Source organism: Tympanuchus pallidicinctus, unplaced genomic scaffold (genome assembly GCF_026119805.1).
Source record: "Tympanuchus pallidicinctus isolate F22 unplaced genomic scaffold, pur_lepc_1.0 scaffold5, whole genome shotgun sequence".
Taxonomy (NCBI): domain Eukaryota; kingdom Metazoa; phylum Chordata; class Aves; order Galliformes; family Phasianidae; genus Tympanuchus; species Tympanuchus pallidicinctus.
This window is the reverse complement of record NW_026294769.1, coordinates 48913415-48929685: the sequence shown is the minus strand read 5'-3', so window position 1 is coordinate 48929685 and position 16271 is coordinate 48913415. Positions and strand designations below refer to the sequence as shown.

Below are 16271 nucleotides of genomic sequence, written 5' to 3'. Positions count from 1 at the left end.
TAATGCTAAGATCAAGATCAGGTGCGTTTTGATGTAATATTCTCTTCTCTCTGCATATACTCAAACAGAAGCAGCAAATGTATACATTCACAACCAAAAGTGTTCAATTCCTATGCCAGATATTACTATTTCAGTGCTTACAGTGAAAGTTCTCTGAAAGTAGTTGTGCTCTTCTTCTATGTTAGACTATATACATCATCCGAGAGGATCAAATTAACACTGAGAAGTGTAAAATTTTCCATGAATACTAGTGGCACGGAAGGCACGTAGCCAGAGTCAGAAGCAACCACAGTTTGGGCAGTTTAGGCCTGCCAGAGAGGATGTTTTTCCAAGGTAGTCAAGCCCTACATCTTATAGGAGGGGAGGATATTACAGTTCTTATTACGTGAAGGAAAGGGCCAAAGGAAGAGTGCAGAGAGACCTTCATGCTTCATCTGACATGAAGGCAGGAAGCTGTGGCTGGCACGGCCTGAGGTTTCTCTTCACGTAGCCATTACTTTGGCTATTGCATGTATGCCAAGCCATAGTATGACTCTGAAAGTCATAATACCTGCTGCTTGGGCAGGGCAGAGCACCACCTCTCTCATCTGCAACACATCACTGGTGAGCTTGCATAGGAGGTGCAACTTTTTCCTTAGACTTTTCCTCATTAAAATGCCCTTCTGTTTAACCTGGAAGGAACCCAATCTGATCGCACTGAGCTTTGCCAGATTGTTTAGAAGGGATCTTGCTTCCCTTCCAGTGTACACACATTTCACATATATATAATCACCTTCCCATAGGCATCTTCTTCTAGACAAGTCTACCCCTTAAGAAAGTCTTAAAAAGATTGCCAGCGCAGTCCAAATTTTACTCTTCATCCTACAGCTAGCTGTGAAAAAAAAATTAAACCACTGCATGAATAATGGTTACTCACCCCCAAGGCATGGATGAGAGAAATTGCATAGGTGGCACAGCTTTATTTCTGCTTCCTTGTTGTACAAGCGTGGTTTTCCCTTCCCAGCCATGTCATCAGGGGTAGACATGATGAAACGCATGCTGCAGTTGCATAGCTGGCATAGGTGAGCTTTCCTCCAGCTCAGAAGCTTGGGCAACACTCGGCCAGGGATTATGAAGCAACACATGAACCTACATGTTTTCATCTATATGTCAATACAATCAAGATCTTCTAGTGTAGGGGCATTGCATCACCTTTGAGCTAAATGAGCCGGACATAGCCTGTGTTTTATCAATGGGCTTTGTGCAATCCATCCACCTCCACGTCAAAACAAAACAAAGCCATTTACTTGCCAACACAGCTTCATCTAAGGGGCGCGGGCCTGCAGATCCCTTGCCTTGGATGTGGCCCTGCCTCTCAGTGGCCACTGTTGGGGGTGGGCTGTCTCACACATATTCTGTCTTCTGTGCCAAGCCAATGGGAGCTCCGATGGCTGCTGATGCTGCAAGGTATTACTGTAATGCAATTAGCACGCTGTCAGCATCAGCCTGTGGTCTGCAGATCGTCATCAGCATGCTCAAAGCAAACTTAAAGAGAAATGCTTACAACAGTGGTAAAGTTCGGTGCTCTGATGGCTCATCACTGGTACCCTGCTTAAGTGACAAAAGAGAGAGCACCAGGACCTGAAGTGACCAAAAGGATCAGCTTCTGGTTTCGTTCTCCTCATTTCAGATAAAAATGACCTGATGCAGTTCCAGTTCACCTCATGGTGACTTCAGAATCAGAGCCTGCATCTGACTGGGAAAGCTTTGAAAAATCCTTTGTTCAGTAGCAGGATGTACCCTGAAGGGCATCTGCACATTCATATAAATAGTTCTTTTCAGAATTTCATAATTAGCGTAGTCGTTACAATACTGAAAAAGATTAGGATGGTTACAAATGGCTGTCCATTGTCCATAGTTTGAGCACTGGAAGGAGCATGGGTGTGAGATGCCCAGGGCACCAATTGTGAGGGCTTATATTTGCCAGAAGCAAGTCTCCTCGTAGCTGTGTCCAGGATGGGCTCCTGGGGGGTAATTCCAGCATCAGGTTCAGGAAGGATTTTCTCTTTCATTGACTGCAGAAGGAACTTAGGAAAAACACTTGGAAGCAAACACTATTTTTTACTACTATCCTGCTCCAACTGCCAACACGCTAAGTTTCCAAGTGTGTTAACTACGTGCCTTGTATCTAACAGATGTAAGAAAATCCTTCCCTCTCAAGCAACTGTGCAGAATAGACAGGTGTTTTCCAGTTTGCTCTTCTAGGCCTGAAAAGCCTCATTTTATTTGAGTTTACATCCTCAATTCCTTCTCAAGACATAATCTTACATATCTAGACCAGAGAAAAATCTGTAAGGAGGTGAGAAATGTAATTGCCTCTTCCTGATTTTCTTTCCTATGCTTCTGCCATTAGATAGCTTCTGGTACTGTTTCTATACTTTTTCTTGTATGCACATACGGAGAAGTCTCACTTGGGGCTGAGCTGTATGAAGGGAGAAGTAACCATACAATTCATAAATCTGCCATTTCCAGAAGGTACCTTGGGATACATTCAAGAAGAGGATTTTGAAGAGAAGTTCTCTTAAGTCGCATATACAAAAATAGACTTTAAAAGAAACAACCGCACAGATGTACTGGTAATGAGAAGGCAGTTTAAGGAAGAATTGTCTGAGGTGACAAATAATTTGCTGGCTTTGCATGCTGACCACACTATTTTTACAGACAAGCTGTTTCACTCCCTGCTGGAAAGGAGCATAGGGGTCAGAAGAAACAGAGAAGTAGTAACGGGATGAGGAAGGAACACGCTGCTTTGCCTCCTGCCTGCCCTCTGATGTTCTGTAGGGATTGTCAGTCTGAGGCATGAAAGCATCTCCACCAAGGACTTGGCCTTTCCCAGGCTTTGCTCCTACTGACCAAGCATTCCCTTCACGAACAAGTCTGCCTGCCCGCTTTTCTAGCTGTTTTGCCTTAAAAGAAAACTCTTTTCATATGTAAGTATGTCCAGCTTCCCTCTCCCAGGGAAGCCCAGTGCAGCCACTTTCACTGAAATGCCAGCTTGCAAGGCTGCCAGTAAATAACAGTGTTTAAAGCTGCACAGTCTCTGAGTTCATGTTAACTCTGTTTTCAAATACCACTGAAACTTAAAACAAGAAAACATGATCAAAACACATAACATGGGAACCCTTTTGTCTTCACATTCCCTACTCTGAACACAGCCTTAATTTTGTAAATTCTCAGATTATCAGCTCAGTGTAAGGTGACACTCTTAGACAGAGAACAGAGAATAAAATGGCCCAGTCAAGTCTCCACATCTCAGCATACTCGGCATCTCTGAGAGTGAAGCCGAGGAAGAAAAAAGAGAACAAGCAGCAGTCTACCAGGAGCAAAGCTTCTCTGAGAGAGTGGTCAGGTGCTGGAACGGGCTGCCCAGGGAGATGGTGGAGTCACTGCCCTTGGAGGTGTGCAAGGAATGTTCAGATGTTGTACTGAGGGACGTGGTTTAGTGGGAAATACTGCTGATGGGTGGACGGTTGGACTTAAGAGGTCTTTTCCAACTTTGGTGATTCTATGAAGCTACTGCAGGTTCCTAGCAGACAGTAAGGAAGGCTCAGAGATGACTGACTCAGGCCTCCCAGAGGGAAAAGACAAGAGCAGATGAGATCAAATAGTACAGAAAGAGACTCTTAAGTCAGAAGGAGAAGCTGTTATCTAAACAGCATGTTCATGTGTTTTAGTACTATTTTCTCTATACGCTGACAAACAGGTCTGAGATTATTCTAATAATTGTTTTAAATCTCCAGGTATTAAAGGTCTAGACATTTTGATGTCATCTCCTGCTACCAGACACCCTGCTCATCCTACACGGTGTGGTGTTTCTATTAAGTTAATCCGAGCATCTTAAGGACCTGCTCAAATTCTTTTTATGTTTAGGCAAGTGGCTACATTTTTGCTGAGGAATTATGATCAAGATTCGTGGGTCAGGGAATAACAACATGCTAAGTTGCTTATCCAACCCTTCTTTGTTTGATATGATCAATCTTAATACCCTCTGTATACACAACGCCTAGAGCACACCTGCCAATGAAACATCAGAACAGCAGGCCACTGGACCAGGATTCAGCTGCAGAGAAGCAGAATCTGATACTGTATGAAGAGCTTATGGTAAAATTATCTAAATGCTTAAAGAATAAATTCATTAAAGATTATCTTTAAGATACTTGAAAATTCCATTTGCACCCTTATCTACATGGTACAGGGAAAGGAATTTTCTACATATTAACACAATCATCATCAGAGGAGTAATCCCTTCCCCAGAGTGCTCATTTTTATCACTTCAGTATCTTGCAGTCTTGAGAATGTACATTTTTAGCTTTGTTTTTCTATCCTGTACATTTTTACATTACATATTTCAATTATAGAGAATTATATTTTTAAGCATAAAATATACCATACTTAGTAATCATCATTTACAGGGATGGGGCCACAGTGATAGGACAAGAGGCGACAGGCACAAGCTGATACCAAGATGTTTTTCTGGTAACAAAGCACTGGCACATGTTGCCCAAAGGCTGTGGAGTCTCCTCCTTGAAGATCTCAAAAGCCACCTGGACATAGCCATGAGCACCATGCTCCAATTTCAACAATGTGAGGAAGAAGCTGTGAAGACAGACCTTGACAGCACCTTCAGAAAGGACAGTGTCTGTTCATGAATCCTGGCAAAAGTAAAGTAACATTAGTTTTAGATACAGATTTTTGCCTTAAGTCTGTTGACAAATTCATGTTGGAAATACATGTACTAGAATTTTATAAAAATTCAAGCACTTGATTAACAATGTGTAGAATACCTCCCAACAGGACTGCACCTGCAATCTTTCAGAACTGAAATGTAATGACTCTTTCATTAAGAACTAGAACAGATGCACGTGAAATACATGTGCAGTTGACACTTTCACCAGCACAGCCTGAGGACAGATCAGCCCTCCCAAACCCAAAGCTCTCTGCAATACAGATGAGACACCTAAGCAAATAACAGGGTAAGACACAGGACTATAAACACCAAATAAAGCTCTCCTTTGATCTTTATGAAACGTTTAATGAAATCTCCCAAATGTGAGTGACAAAAATATTTCAGAACTGAACTTCAAAGATAGCTCTTTTCTCCAATTACCAAAAACACTAGCTTATGTTTCCCTTTGAGCTAAATTTTGCTACTTTTATGCCCAATGAGTACCTCTACTGTGTATTCACAATCCCATTACCTTGTTACTTTAATTGCTGAGCTAAATTTACATTTGGCAAATATCACACTTTCTTGAATAACAGAGGAAGAAAATGGCAGGGACTTAGCAACAGACAGAGTATAAATTGAGTATCTGAAAATCTACTCTGTATTTGCAGGCTGTTGTTTCTCAGCTTCGTCAGTGATGAGTACTTTAAAATTCATTGGAAATAATGTCTAGAGACACCTGTCTTCTCTTTAGCACTAATTAATTTAATAACCAATGTGCAGTATTCGTATTTATATGCAAAAATGTGACATTGGTCCAACATGCAGATAAGAGGCAGCTGCATTCACGTATCTTAAGTCATTTCAATCCTCTGCTGCCATACAATTTGTTGATACACTGTGTTTTCTTTTCAGGGAAGACGGTGAAGAACTTCAATAGTTGATTCTGCTCCACATTAAACTGGTCAGTTTTTGGCCACCTCCCAGAATTTGTTGCATTGGAGAAAATCTCTCTTTGCAGCCTCTTGTTATAACAGATGCAAATGCAACGCAGTTGTTCTGTTCCTCAGGGATTCTTCTTGCTTTTCTGTTCTGCAGCAAGCTCTTTTGCATTACATCTGGACCTCAATGCTGTTAACATTTCAATTGTTGTCAGGTTGGCTCCTTTCATTATCAGTCGCTCTCCATCAGCTGGAAAGGAAATTTTAAGAACTTACAAATGTTTTAAGTCACAATTACTTTTGTATGCAGTTCTGGCTTGCATTTATATATCCAAATACCCGGCTCATCTTATCTGATTAGAAAGTAGTCCACTTAGCAAGAAATCCTATTATGGAACAAACAAATATATTAAATTGTAACTATTAACATCTAATCTTAATTTCTGTACTGCATTATCCAAAAATAAGAAACAATTCTCAAGATGTATGAATGGTAAGAGCATATCGTTGATAAGAATAGCTCACACTATGCCATCAAAGTCATTTAACAGAAGGCACTGGTAGGCATAATTTCCACACATGGCTCAGAGTTTTAGCAACATGTCATATACAGTCCATTTAACTCACTTCTTTAGCCAAAACAGTGAAATGGTTTACACAATCTGGTGGTTGTAACATTAAAAAGTAGACAATACTTGGATTTGTAAATTCTTGGGGATAATAAAGCACTTTAAAACAGAGAGGGAGCATTAGAAATTCAGGATGGTACCTAAGTTACTTTTTGATTTTTGCAAGACTTGTAAATATAAAAGATGTACTCAAATCCATTTAATGCAGTACTATGCATGGCATCCATGTTCCAACCACACTTGCCAAATGGAAGGGCTGCAAATTCTTCCCTTGGAAATTAATCAGCTCTTAGAAAGTGGAGTTCAGAGCTGTGGCTCTTGGCATTAGTGAAATAAATTGTACTGCTTTACTGTGAAAAACACTAAGCTTTACTGCTTAAGTCTTAATACATCACAGATACAGTCAAGGATGGGAAAAGAAGAGGCATGAGAGAGGGAGAAACCTCTGTCAACACTGAAATAATTTGGCTTTCCTCAGCAAAACAAGTACATTCAGCACTCTCAACATTTCTACTGATTCATTAAACATAGAAAAGCTTAAAGAAAAGTGGTTAACAGGAAAAAATATAATGAAAACTTTAATGGGCTATGTGCCATACTGGGCCACTACAGCACAGCAGGAAAGAAGATACAGCCCGAGAAAAGGACAAAATCAGATTACAGCCATCTGTTCACAGCCTTGAATCTGGGCTGCTTCCACGACTGATGAAACTTCCCCTATCAATTCCCTGCATACTTGCTGGGTCTCCAAAGGAAACTAAGAAATTTGCTGTACATCAGTTGACCTCATTCTGTAAGTCCTGCACATGTATGGTCTTACATGAGCAGTTCCTTCCAGCTACATAGCAAGTTATTCAGTTGAATAATGAACTACAAGTATTAAACTTGTCTAATCTCAAGACAGATATCTCTACCATAGAAAACAAACAAACAAAAATACAGAACATGAACAGATTCTTACATCAAAGCAGAGCTACTCTTATTTTCCTGGAACTGACCTTGACTGCAAGGTTACACAAGTATCCCATTGCTAAAGTAGACTCAACTCTATACAACAGTTAGGTCTAGTGAAGACTTGTATATGTACATGTTAGTGTTAGTGACTTCCTTTTTCTCTCTGACCTGGGCAACATCCAGATGTGGAAGAGAATTAAAAATAATTAAAAAAAAAATTAATCACAGCAAAAATTATCAGAGGAAACAGTGTAAAACCACAAACCTGCAAGGACTTCTTGTGAAGATTAGAAATGAACTCTTACCAAACATAACATCTACAAGTGGTTCAGATCCGTCGTGTCTCACATCTGCAGACACTTCACAGTTCCTGTTAGTGGCTTGGATTCTCTTATGGTTTATACATTGGAGAAATGTTCTGAAAATGTATTTTAAAATACACTGAATATTTTACAGTATTACAGTAAATTACAGTAAATATATGACAGGTGCATGAAAAACATTTGAATAGTTTGACATTGCTGGGTGACAAAAGTATAAATAGAATAGGATTTATATTCAGTAACGTCAGACATGCACTTCTTATCAGGCAGCAATCCAGATGATTACTTACATGCTAGTGGACTTCTTATATGCTAACACATAAAAAGTATAACAAAGAATTTCAGCAAGCACATACACTTTCTGAATTTCTCTGAAGAGTTAATAATAAGAGTCAGCAAGGCAACTTACATTTTTCTTTATACACTGCTTGCTTACCACTGTTTTGTTGTTTGAGTTTGAGGCAGCATTTATTTATACATCTTTAGTACATCTTCTGTGGATATGTGAAAAACATACCATTCGGCTCACATTCTGGCAGTTCAAAGACATTCCAAGCTAAGCTGTGATAATAGTGCATTTCAAAAGTAGACATGTCTGAAAATCTATTGCAAAATGGCACTTTACAATCCTCTGGCGCAGAGCTTACATCCCTCAAGAAGCATAATCACTTAGATTTCCTCAACAGACAATTACCAGGAATACTGCCTCCCACTATCACCACTCGGATGAGGAACTGCAGCTTCTCATCTGTGGGCTCAGCAGCTCTAAGAGGTACATCTCCAGGGACTGCTGGTAAAGCCAGATGCTCATGCTTATACAGAATACTTCAAGCCAGAAGGGCACCACTGAGTCTAACTCCTGGTTCTACACACTGAAGTTTACATGGAGACCCTGAGGTCCTCTACAGAACTACACAAAACAAACACATCCTCCCCGCTATAAAAAAGACAGGGATCTCCTGGAAAGAGTCCAGTGGAGGGCCATGAAGATGGTAAAAGGGCCTGGAGCACCTCTCTTATCAAGGTGAGCGACCTGGGTCTGGTCAGCCTTGAGAAAAGAAGACTGAGAGGAGATCTGATCTCAGAGGAGATCTGAGTGTCCGTAAATATCTTAAGTGTGGGAGTCAAAGGAACATGGCCAACCTCTTTTCAGTGGTCTGTGGGGACAAGACAAGGAGAAATGGCCACAAACCGAAGCACAGAAAGTTCTACATCAATATGTGAAAAAACATCTTGACAGTATGGGAGGTTGTGGACTCTCCTTCTCTGGAGATATTCAAGAACTGCTTGGATGCCTACCTGTGCAGCCTGCTGTAGGAAGCCTGCTCTGCAGGAGGGTTGGACTCGATGATTTCTGGAGGTCCCTTCCAGCCCCTATAACTCTGATTCTGTGATCCTGGTGACAGTTACCAGGAAAACCCTTTAGATAAATGCACTGTCTTCTCCATCACCCCAGAATGTTACGGCTCTGTCTGGACTACAGTTAAGATGAAGCCTGATAAATGCGAGCCTCCAAAGATTACGATCACAGCAGCAGAGCAGCTGTGGAAGTCTAAGAAGGGCAGACTCCTCAAAGAGCGAGCAGAAAGCGCTGCCACCTGCCCGACACTGCGGGCCTCACTACTTTTTCCTCAGGCAGCAGCAGCGCTGCGTTGGCTGTTAGGGCGGCAGCCAGCGCTGCTCCGCGGCCTTCGTAGAACCACATCATAGAACCACAGCGGGGTTGGGTCGGAAGGGACCCTAAAGGTCATGTGGCTCCAAGCCCCTCGTGCCGGCGGTAACACGCAGCACCGAGTCGCGCTCCAGGCCGAGCACCGCTCGGCTCGCAGCCCCGCGGCTGGGCCGATGCCCCTCACCTGGTGCTCTTCACGTTGGACTCGAAGGGACAGAAGCGGACTACGATACTCTTCACGGGCCGCAGCACCACATGGATCCGGGACGCCATCTTCTTTCCGCCCCGGCACTGCGAGTCCCGGCAGCCCCTCGCAGCGGCGGGCCGGCGCTGGCGGCCGCGTGCCTCGGAGCCGCCTGGGAAATGGAGTCCGCGAGGGACGGCGGCCATGCTGTCGGCGCCGGGCTGCGGTGCCAGCGTTTGTAACGAGCTGCTGCTAAACAGCGTTTGGTTTTACGTGTTCCACATAGCAGCCGGCTGCTCTGCCTCTGTGCAATTATGCTTTAATTGTGGTTGCGTTTGTTCTGGTAATATTCCTTGTTTGGAGCTTCTCGGTTGGAGTTGGTGTCTTGGTGTCATCGCTGTCATAGCTGTGATCCTCTGAGGATACTGAAAAGAGAAAAATGGGGAAAAAATTTAAAAAAAATTAAAAAAAGGAAAAAAGGTACGCAGAAAGAGGTAATGTTCTTTGTTTGAATAGTAGCTGCAGTTAGGGAAAAATAAAAATAAAAATCTTTGGACATAAAATGCCCAGAAAAGATCTCTGGCCCTTGTGCTGCTGTGTCACGGGGTATGGAATGAAGCTGTCCGGAAGCAGTGGTATCTCACCCCTAACGTGAGGAGCTGGGCTGCTGAGCAAGTCCGCGTTTGGCTGTCTTCATCTTAATTCTGTCCCCATGAGAGGTTGGACAGGGCTCTGGGCAGCCTGGTCTAGTATTAGATATGGATGCGGCCATGGATGCGGCAGGGAGGTTGGAGCATCTTGATTCTTGAGGTCCCTTCCAGCCCGAGCCTTTCTGTGATTCTTCGATGACTGAAAAAATGAGGATATGAAGGAGAGTAAGTATAAGGGATAGTAAGGATATGAGTGAGGATAAGTATAAGGGGCAGCCAGTGTGACCAAGGATCATTTAGAGGCAGTATTTTTCAATGTATCAACCCAAACAGAGGCTTGCTGTAAAAGGCAATGCTACTGAAAGGGAGCACATTTGATAAAGCGGGTTGGGTTCAGCAGTTGCATACCCAATCCTTGAACAAAGGTTTTCGGTTTGTCGTGTGGCTGCTGCAAGCAATATATTTTCCGCTAGATGGCAGAAACCTCCTTGATAAATGGTTACAACGATCTGTCACTTTGTTCAGCTCAGCACTATGGAGTTTACTAAGGATTAGGGATAGGATGGAAGGAGCACAGTAGTAATGGCATTTGAGCACGTTGAGAATTTGTGTTTAGTATTCACTACAGACTTATGTTTCCAATGTGCGTTAAACATCTGGCATCCTTTGTAAAGGGTAACCTATTCATAGAGCTTATCTTTGTTTTTTGAACATCCTCCGTTAAATATTTTTTAATCATACAGTTACTAAGAAAAACCGTTCTCTTCACTGATATTTATTCAATAGAAATTAAATAGCAAAACTAAACTTAGAAGTGTTGATACAGTTTTAATGTTTTTTTTCTCTTCCACATACACCCTTCCCTCCCCCCAAATACATTATTCTTTCCACTGTGAAAAACAATACATTTCTGTGAGATGTCTTTTGAAAGAATCCTCTGTAACCAGTAAGTGGCTGATGTAAATAGAATTTTTCCTGAGTAAGGTATCAGATTTAGGACCAGGTAAATTGAATAGTTTATACTTAGGAGGCAAAAGTAAATTACAAAATCTCAATATATGTTTGTTTATCGTAACACAAAGAGCTTGATTTATTCAATTTAAAAATCTGTAGCAAAATTTCCATCAGCTTCTGTGACAGCACTGAAAAAATAAAAACAGCAAAGTAATGAGTGTGAGAAAATGATCACTGTTTTTTCTAAGGATCCCACTCTACTCATTGGTTCTACTGTGACACTTAATGCCTTCAAAATAGACATGAAAAAATATTTTATATTTCTTCCTGGGTTGAAAAGGACCACAATGATCATCTAGTTTTCAACCCCCTGCTATGTGCAGAGTCACCAACCAGCAGACCAGGCTGCCCAGAGCCACATCCAGCCTGGCCTTGAATGCCTCCAGGGATAGGGCATCCACAACCTCTTTGGGCAACCTGTTCCAGTGTGTCACCACCCTCTGTGTGAAAAACTTTCTCCTAATATCTAACCTAAATCTCCCCTGTCTCAGTTTAAAACCATTCTGCCTTGTCCTATCACTATACACCTCATAAACAGTCATTCCCCCTCCTGTTTATATGCTCCCTTCAAGTACTGGAAGTCCACAATGAGGTCTCCCTACAGCCTTCTTTTCTCCAAGCTAAACAAGCCCAGTTCCCTCAACCTTTCCTCATAGTAGAGGTGCTCCAGCCCTCTGACCATCTTACTGGTCCTTCTCTGGACCCGCTCCAAGAGCTCCATGTCCTTCCTGGATCCAGGCCTGGATGCAGTACTGCAGATGGGGCCTCACAAAAGCTGAATAGAGGGGGACAATCACCTTCCTCTCCCTGCTGGCCACCCCTTTTTTAATGCAGCCCAGAACACACTTCCAGGCTGCAAGCACACACTGCTGGCTCATGTCCAGCTTCTCATCCATCAGGACCCTGAAATCCTTCTCTGCAGGGCTGCTCTCAAAGAGATCTTCCCCCAGTTTTTATAAATGCTTGGGATTGCCCTGACCCAAGTGCAGCACCTTGCATTTGGCCTTATTGAACCGCATTAGCAGGGAACTGAAATTTAATGATCTGTAAGGTCTGTTCCAACCCAAGCCATTCTATGATTCTATGATTTTTAGACCAGTTTTTAATTTTTTTAAGACTGAGAGATTGGCTTAATCATGAAAGAACAGGTACTTGGGAACTGAAAGGCTTTGTATTGTTTTCTTCAGAGAATAGAATATGTCTGTGCATAGAAACCAAGGGGCTATGGATCCTTCCTTACATGTTGACAAGCATGATTTCTCCATACAGTCTAGAAGCAGTAATTTTCGCTTATGGTAATTCTGCTGAAGGAGTGCTAAATCAGATAGATAGCTTGCAAGGTGACACAACTATTAAAAAGACCACAATTTCTTCATCTGCCTTTAAGCCCAGGTGGTACTAAACACAGGTATGTCTGACTACCCTCAATTTACAGCACTGTAATTTGAGCTGATCTCTGCAGCAAAACATTTTTATGCCTTTTCAGAAAAACTGATGATTTATCCCCTGAAAGACCTTGGATTAGTATATCCATCTCAAGCAAGTAATCTGGGAATTCTCAAATGCCCACATTTGAGACTGGTCTCCAGGGATGTGCTTTGGAAACTGATTGATTCATGATTCCGGTACCCAGCGATAATCATACACATTCCCAAAGCAGAGTAACATGAAGAGGGATAAAATATATTATCACTAATTTAGTATTCCTTTCACTAGGTTGATCTTTTTTATTAAAAATGCTGCCTCATCCCAAGTCTACAGGCTTTCATGTGGTTAGTTTCACAGAAGTGTAGTCATGAGTCCGTAGATGATTTACACATAGGCACAATATATAGCAAGGAAAAAATGCAGCTACCTTTTACATTTTAATTATGAAGATGTTCAGGAAAAGGTTATCATATTAATTACAGTTGGTCAGTTTTCATGTTTTCTCATTAATCTTCGCAGCTTCTTTAGATTCAGGGAGGATTCTTTACTTACCACTTCCCTTTTCTGCAATGTTTTGTGACTATAGAAAGGTTAACATTTCAGATGTCCTGGAGTCTAATGTCTAATGTCTCTATAGTTAGGGTACGTCTGTTTTTTAGCATCTTGATGAGGGCTTTTGATTGCTCTTCAGTTTATTTCTTCCCTTAAAATCTGGTAGTCTTTCAGATTCTCATCCAAAGCATTGCATGACGGGGGGTTCTCAAGACTTCATTGCAGGTATGGCATTATACCACCATGCGCTTATTGGTTCTGGAGTCCATTATCTATGCTTACTCTCAGCTGATTCCTTCCTTTGCAACTTTATCCTTTTTTCTTTTCACTGAGTCTTGTCACAAATACTGATAGATGTGGTACTTAGCAATCAACAGTTCATGTCCACACATCTAACTATAACATTGTATAGTCTAGGAGTAAAATGTAATCCTGCCTTTAGAGCAGTAGCCACTGCTAAGGAGAGGTGAGCCAACACGTATCTGGCAACGTGCCTTTTCTGTACGGAGGTGATGCTTCCGCATGGCCAACCAGCAGAAGCTCTTTGAGGAGGACAATGTACTGGTGCTGACAGTAAAAATGAGCTCTCTCTGGAAGCAGAAAAACACTCTGGCATCATGAAGAGTATCCTTGCAAGAGCTACAGGCAGAGAAGGTCAAGATCACAGAGGGTTTGCAGGAAGTCATTATAAAATAGTAGTGCCGTGCTGAAGGACATTGGGATAAATCCCCTGGTGTACTGGAGCAGCACTGCTTATTGTATTGAGTCATAAGAATATAAACCAGACTGTGTTTTCTGTCTTGGTTTGTTTCTTCCTTCAAACCAAATATTCTTACTTGCCATTTACTCTTATTTTTCCCCAAAGAAAAGAACTCACAGAGGTACTTTATACCTCTGAAAACTGTGGAAGTTAAACATAGTTCTGTACTAATAATACTACTGAATTTATATACCATTTATAAAGCAACTAACAGTTGAATGCTGTTAATGTCGTTTTCAGAAATAAACTCAACTTGCAAAAATGCTGCTTATGATGAGCTTGGTTTATAGTTCATTCTGAAATAGTAACTCTGCGTATCAGTTTAGGAAAGCTTTTACGGGAATGAATAAACAGATTCCCTAGTTGCTCTTTACTCCTCTGCAAACATGCATTTCTATTGCCTGAGGCTACCAATTGCCAGCAGAAATGTTTGCTGAAATAATATGCAGTATTTATCAGGCCAAGAACATACTGTGCTGGTTCCTGGCTTTTGTAACTTAATTTCTTGATAATAGCTACATCTTCATATGAGACAGAACAAAAGCTTTACTTCATCTGTTTTTCTTCTCTGTCTAATAAATACTACATTGACTTCATGCACTATCATTTGGATTTTTATGCTGATTTAAAATATGCAGTTGCTTCCTGCAAATAAAACTCATTATCATAATAGCGCAAGGCACAGAGATGAGCTGAGATGAGCGGCAAACACCCAAGGTTAGCACTCGAGTCCTTGAGGTCTGGAACTGCATGGAACTCCAGGTGGATGACGTGCATATTTTGACTGTAAAGGTCCATACACAGAAGTGACCCACAGACACATTCTCATTTGAGAGACATTCTTTTAACAGAAACCTTGTTGTAATTTAAGAGAGAAAAGCTTACAGAAGGGTCCTCGCTGCAAAATTTGGAGAAGCAGTTACGTGAATTTTGACCTATGTTTTCAAGTGCTTCCTGAAAGTTTGCCTGTTCTTTGGATAACTTATTACAAACTGTGTGGAGCTCAGCAGAATTGACATTTGGACCTCTCTTCTAAGGGTATGCTGCACTGTTCTGAATACTGTAAGCGAAGCAGTTTGTTTTCCCTGTGTTCTGCTAAGAATAGCTGTGCCTGTAGTTTGAAGTCTAAGGCTATTAGTATTGTCAGCAAACTCTACCAATATGCTCACTTGAACCTGGTGACTAGCCAAAAGACTCTTTTCATATACTTCAATTCTTTCCATGGCAGGAACTTCCATCTGATATTCTTGAGATTATTTGTGCATCGGTTTTTACCTCTATTTCTATAGACTTCAGGAAGATAACTAGACATTACCCACAAGAACTATAGATTACAGTATAGAATACTCTCTTAACACAGATAGAATTTCAAGCATTAAGTGCTTAGTTAGCAGATATAAGGGAAGTAGATAAAAAAATAAAGCATTTTTATCTAACAATTTTCTGTAACCAGTTTCATTTTATTTTATCTAGTAATTGCTATGAGATCTCTCAAGGAGTCACTCCAGAGAATTCTTTCCACCTATGTGATTAGAAGACCATATTACTTATTACTTATTACATATCAACTGCGCAATAAGCTACTAAATTCAATAATGTAATTCCATGTAGTGGAATTTCCATAATGTAGTTTCCCATAATAAACATATGCTGTATGTTAAATCTAAATACAGCAATTTTCTGAATTAAATCCTTCACGTGAAGCTCATTCTGTCTTTGCAGTTTTGTGTTCGCTTATGAAGAAACTGAAACAAACCCCCTTAGCAACTGGATCATGAATATATTGTCTGATATTGGATTAGAATAATAGACATGTATGTGTGGCTAAAAACCTGCATAGCACAGGAAAAGTATGATTCTGTTGGTTTCACACAAGAATTTGAGATGCAGTGCAGTCAGTGATAGGCACAGACAGTGCAGCAATTAGTAGGATACAGATCTGAGCCATTTCAGTGTATTTGTCAGGTGATTACAATAATAGTGTGATAATCACATTATTCTGTACTAAATGAAGTAAGCACATCAGGAGATAGAAAAGAACAAATAACGCAGGAGTTGTTACAGATAGAGAAAGTATACTGTATAAACAGTAGGCAGCAGGTGACAATTTAGATAGGTATTCCCCTGGGAAATAATACTAAACAGATGAAATTAGTAATATGGAATGCCACATTAATAGTAAAACTGGCAAATTTTGTTTAAGTGTGTTTTGCCAGTTAATAAATAAATAAAGCAAACATCATTTGTTAAAGTAGTGGTTTTCCACCTTTGCACCCTTAGTGATCTGTGCAGGATTTCTAGTGAGCTCATGAAGGTTTTGTGCAGGTTCTCTGCTGTCCAAACTGATCGGAATGATGCTGTTGCCTTGCTTAATCTGAAATGAGCACACCGTGGGAGAACAGTGGTAGTGCACAGCAGAAAGGAAACTGCCCGTGGGGTCTCCCAAGATACATTTATGG

The 16271-nt window shown here is 41.1% G+C and overlaps 1 protein-coding gene across 1 annotated transcript; it reads right to left on the bottom strand.

The window, feature by feature from the left end:
- Positions 1 to 5050: 5050 nt before the first annotated feature.
- MRPL53 (mitochondrial ribosomal protein L53) lies at positions 5051 to 9629 on the bottom strand. The gene is made up of 3 exons (XM_052704389.1): positions 9409 to 9629; positions 7535 to 7647; positions 5051 to 5896 (listed from the first exon to the last, which is right to left on the bottom strand). Exons 1-3 carry the CDS (start codon positions 9612 to 9614, stop codon positions 5772 to 5774), a joined length of 444 nt encoding a protein of 147 aa, XP_052560349.1. The 5' UTR covers positions 9615 to 9629; the 3' UTR covers positions 5051 to 5771.
- Between the last annotated feature and the right edge of the window lie 6642 nt (positions 9630 to 16271).

Coding starts and splice junctions, on each gene's coding strand:
- MRPL53 (XM_052704389.1), bottom strand. CDS start 9,614: ATGGCCGCCGTCCCTCGCGGACTCCATTTCCCAGGCGGCTCCGAGGCA. Junction 7,648..9,408: donor TCCAACGTGAAGAGCACCAG/GTGAGGGGCATC, acceptor ATACATTTTCAG/AACATTTCTCCAATGTATAA. Junction 5,897..7,534: donor ACTTGTAGATGTTATGTTTG/GTAAGAGTTCAT, acceptor TTTCCTTTCCAG/CTGATGGAGAGCGACTGATA.